The sequence below is a fragment of the Vicia villosa genome, linkage group LG2 (assembly GCF_029867415.1).
Source record: "Vicia villosa cultivar HV-30 ecotype Madison, WI linkage group LG2, Vvil1.0, whole genome shotgun sequence".
Lineage (NCBI taxonomy): Eukaryota > Viridiplantae > Streptophyta > Magnoliopsida > Fabales > Fabaceae > Vicia > Vicia villosa.
Window position 1 is genome coordinate 45,459,413 of NC_081181.1, and position 5,274 is coordinate 45,464,686.

At 38.3% G+C, this 5,274-nt stretch overlaps 1 protein-coding gene across 1 annotated transcript; it reads left to right on the forward strand.

Moving 5' to 3' along the window:
- The first annotated feature begins 3,405 nt into the window (after positions 1 to 3,405).
- On the forward strand, positions 3,406 to 4,743 carry LOC131648974 (pentatricopeptide repeat-containing protein At2g06000-like). The gene has a single exon (XM_058918714.1). The coding sequence runs from the start codon at positions 3,406 to 3,408 to the stop codon at positions 4,741 to 4,743; it is 1,338 nt and encodes a 445-aa protein (XP_058774697.1).
- The last annotated feature ends 531 nt before the right edge of the window (positions 4,744 to 5,274 follow it).

Genomic DNA, 5,274 nt, shown 5'->3' on the forward strand with positions numbered 1-5,274 from the left:
GTGGACTACGAAGCCCAGGAAATCTCCAGCCAGCACAAAGAAAGCACATTTGAGGGGATTCATCTTTAAGCCATGTTTTCTCATTCTTTCGAATGATTGGCTCAGATGATCAAGATGACTGCGATCTGAAACATATTTTATAACAATGTCATCTATGTACACTTGCATGAAAGTTTCTATAAAATCATGGAATATAGAATTCATGGCTCTTTGATAAGTTGCCCCGGCATTTTTTAGACCAAAAGGCATTACAACCCATTCGTAGGTGCCTATTGCCCCTGGGCAACGAAAAGCTGTTTTGGACACATCTTCTTCTGCAATGAAGATCTGGTTATACCCAGAATATCCATCCAACATACTTAGGTATTCGAAGCCTGCGGCTGAATCTACTAGCATTTCTGCCACAGGCATGGGATATTCATCCTTAGGAGTTACTGCATTTAGATCACGAAAATCTATGCATACTCTTAATGAACCGTTCTTTTTAATAACAGGCACAATATTAGCAATCCACTCAACATACCTTGTAGTTCTGATGAACTTGCAGTGGAGAAGTCTTTCGACCTTTCTTTTGATCTTCGAGAGAATTTCTGGTGCGAACCTCCTAGGAGTCTGCTTGATGGGCTTCTTCCCTTCCTTTATAGGCAGCTTTAATTCGACCAAATCTCTCCCTAAACCAGGCATCTCATCGTAGTCCCAGGCGAAGCAATCTTTGTTTTCTTTCAATAACGCAATGACTCTTGATTTCAAGGCTGGCTCCAACTTTGCACTGACGTATGTTATCCTCTTCTGATTTTCATCTCCAAGATTTACTTCTTCGAGTGGATCTTGGGCTAACATCTTTATATTTGACGCCATTAGGTCTTTCTCGAATCCCAAGGGTTCTTCATCATAGATCGCGTCTAGCCTTTGATTTGCCTCTTCACCTGAGATCTTTTCAACTTGAACTGTGTCGTCAGGAGGTTGAGGGATAAAATGTATCCCAGGACCCGTCGCTTCTGCCTCTTTTTGAATTGTATCGACAGTCATGTTTAATAATTCGGCTTCGAGAGCCATTTTTCTTTTGTTCTCGACTATGTAAGCCGAAATCCTTTCGAATAAAGATGACTCAGACATCATCAACGTCGTCGTCCCAGCCTGTTGGCCGCCGTCATACCCCAAAATTTGCCCGATCAATTCTCGTCTAATAATTTATCAAGGGTATTAAAATTAAGAGTTATGGGGTTTAACATATCTATTGTTAAACCCACGCTCTTATAAAACTATTTTTATTGGGGTGTAATTAGCAGGTATTTTGGGCCCAAAACCAGTCAGTCCATTTATCTTATCATAAGGGTTTTTATTAAATATTATTATTGACTCTTATTAGAATTTTAGTATTATTAATTTTAATATTATTAGTATTAGGATTATTATTATTTAACTAATTCTTATTATTATTTTATTATTATTAAAAATGACAAAATTTATTGGGTTATTTCCCTTTTGGGATTTTTAACCTAATTTCTAACATTATAAATAGGACCTTTGACAATCCTATTGGGGGACTTTTTTTTTTCAATTCACACACTGAAAAACCTTTTGAGAAATTCTTTTTTCTACGGTTCTATTCCTACGCTTTTTTTCTACGCTTCTCTTCTCCCTCAAAGGGTTAGCCTTAGGGTTGTCTTGAGCAACCCTAACGTTGACAAACCCTTTCCCCGTTTTCAAATCCCTCAACTCAAACTCAAACGCTTTTGGCCGATGATTAAACTATGAGGCCTCCCCTTTACTAAAAGGTTTACATCAAGGTTGTTTCGCTATCTGTTTTAATCAAACCAATTGATTACGATAGTTAGCGACAAAATTATTTTTGACGAACAAATTAAGGGTCAATTTGTTAACCGTTTTAGTCGAATTAATCGATTGCGATGGTTAACAATGAAGCGATTTTATCTACAAATCAAAGTTCAATTTGCTATTTGTTTTAACCGAATCAATTGGTTACGATGATTATCAATTTTCATAAATTTGTTATTCGTTTTAACCATTCTATTGGTTACGATGATTAGCATTTTTTATCAATTCATTATTACTTTTAATCGAATCTATTGATTATAAGGAGTAACGATAAATTAATAATTAAATAATTCCAAAATACATTCAATTTGCTAAAAGCGATAATCGAATCTATTAATTAGAATTTCCAGCAATTCTTATTAATCTGTTAATTATGGTGATCAAACCTATTGATCATTGTGATTAATAGTGCATATATAAAATCAGGGTTATACTCTCAATCTTAAAACACTTTTCAAAACCACAAATATCAAACTACTGATTATCATCACTTCGATAAGGCAATTCAAAAAGCCTTCAAAAACCACTTCATATCAAAAGTCTAAGGCGTACAACCCTTCCCCGAACTACGTAGACTCTGATCCTCTCTAAGGAGGTACGTAGGCACTTGGGTAACCAAGGCGAGTCCCCCTCCCAAAAAAAAAGGGTTCTGACTGTTATTGTCTCGATCTGACAATGTTCGGTCTCCCATAAAAAAGGGTTTTCACTACACGTGGTCACATGGTTTTTGCCCTTTTGGCCAAAAGCATTTTTTTATTAGTCAACAATTGTCGAAACCCTTTTATAAAACCTAAAGACTAAATGGGTCCCCTTGAGTACAAGGGAGGCAAAGGGTGCCTAACACCTTCCCTTTGCCTAATTAACCTACTTGCCCAAATCTCTGTTATTTTTACGGGTTTCCCACTTTTCCCTAAAATGTGGGTGGCGGCTCGTTTAAACGTAAATTTTTAAGCAGGTTGCTACAGCTGGCGACTCTGCTGGGGACGTTCTTTTTAAAATTAGGTTTACCCTAATTTAGTTTTTAGGTTTAATTTTTTTTCTCATTCATTTGGTTTTGCTACCTTTATTTTGGTTTTATATTTCAATTTTTCATATATTTTTATTTATGGTTCATATATTATTGTTAATTATTTATTATCATGTAGTATTTTTATATTATTGTTAATAATTACTGCTAACACTTTTAAATTATGTCTTATTTATAACAATTTTATTATTATTATTATAATTTTTCACCGGTTGCGCTCCGATCAGACGTCGAAGCCCCGCAGTCACCTCCTCTCAGAGAATCACCATCTTCCTCACACCGCCGCCGATTTCCAAATCCCCATACACATTCCTGTACGATGCTCCAACCGCATGCTCTCTCCCGCTCCGATGAAGACAAATCGTGATTCAAACCTCAATCCCGCACGTGCTTAAACACCAGTCACCATCACCAATACCGTCTCTTGGCACGTGACACTCTCCGATGTCGCCGGCACCAACTGTTTCTCCCTATGGGTTCCCTCAATCGGACTGAAGCCTGGTTTTAAGATTGTTGAATTCAATAGGGAGAAGTTTCAGATGAATCATAGTTATTGGACTTATAGTATGTTGTTGAGATCACTTTGCGAATCGAATTGTCACGGTTTGGCGAAATTGGTTTATGATTGGATGAGATTCGTTGGGCAGGTTCCGGATAATTGGTTGTTAGGGTTTTTGGTTTCGTCGTATGCGTTGATTGGTAGATTTGATGTTTCGAAAGAATTGCTTGTTGATTTGCAGTGTAGTAATATTGGAGTGAATGCTGTTGTTTACAACAATTTGTTTAATGTTTTGATTAAACAGAGTAAAGTAAGGGATGTTGTTGATATGTTTTGGGAGCTTATTCAGTTGAAATATCTTCCGGTGACTTATACGATTAATATTTTAATGCGAGGTTTGTGTATGGCGGGAGAAATTGACGAGGCTTTTAAGCTTCTTAGTGATTTGAGGAGGTTTGGTTGTTCGCCTGATGTGATTACTTATAATACTATTATTCATGGTTTTTGCCGAGTTAGTGAGGTTGATAGAGCTAGAAGTTTGTTAAATGAGATTTGTGTGAAAGAGGGAGTGGTGCCTGATGTAGTTGGTTATACGACGATAATATCAGGTTATTGCAAGATGAGTAAGATGGAGGAGGCATCTTTGGTTTTCTATGAATTGATTAGATCGGGAACTATGCCTAATACGTTTACTTTTAATATTCTTATTGATGGATTTGTTAAGATGAGTGACATTGGTTCTTCGTTAGCCTTGTACCAGAAGATACTTTTTCATGGGTGTTATCCTGGTGTTGTTACTTTCACTTCTCTCATTAATGGTTATTTTGTAGTTGGCCAAGTGAAACATGCCATGGAAATGTGGGATGAGATGAATAGCAAAAAAATTGCCGCAAGTTTGTATACATTCTCTGTTCTTGTCAATGGTTTTTGCAAGAACAACATATTGCATGAGGCTCGTGACGTTTTGAGAAAACTGAAGCAGAATGACGTTGTTCCACAACCATTTGTCTACAATCCTGTTATTGATGGATATTGTAAATCAGGGAATGTAGATGAGGCGAATAAAATTCTTGCTGAGATGGAGGAGAAGAGGTGCAAGCCGGATAAGGTGACATACACCATTCTTATTATTGGACATTGTTCGAAAGGGAGAATGGCTGAAGCAATCACTATCTTTGATAAGATGTTGGCCGTATGTTGTACACCTGATGAAATCACTATAAATAATTTAAGATTGTGTCCTTTGAAGGCTGGAATGCCTGCTGAAGCTGCCCGAGTTAAGGAAGCTCTATGTCAGGACAACACATTGAGTACTTCATTGAAGAAGAAATCTTTTCATGAAAGTACAAATGCAGATATACCCGTTGTTGTTTATTGAAGTGCTATTGCAATATAGTGGTTAAACAATGCTTCCACCATTTTGTATTATGTACTTGTGCATGTTTCTGGCTTGTGGTACAAAGGAATGCTATAATCAGACCGAGTGTGTCTGTTTGCTGGAGATCACCAACATTTACATTTGCATGCCCGTCCCCTCCAAGATTCTGCTGATTGTTCTTTAAGCTGAAGCTAGGTAGGAAATTCCATCAGCAACAATCCGCCACCACGCGAATTCTTCTCCACCGTGACCCACACGACGGCCCCTCGCCGGTCCTTCACGCTGCCGTCGCAGAAGTCACAACACCGCATCCGCCACGACAACATCACCGCCGATCTGAACCGCAAGCAACACCGGTCACCTCCGTGACTCACCAACTCCGTGACTGTGAACCTCTGCGCAACTACAACCTTCGATTCGCTCTCAGCCGCTCCTTCCCATCGCCGCTCTATTGTCAGCCGATCTCCACTCACGAATTCGCCATTCCAGTTTCGATGAACACCGATGTCATCGATTAATAAGGTAACCATG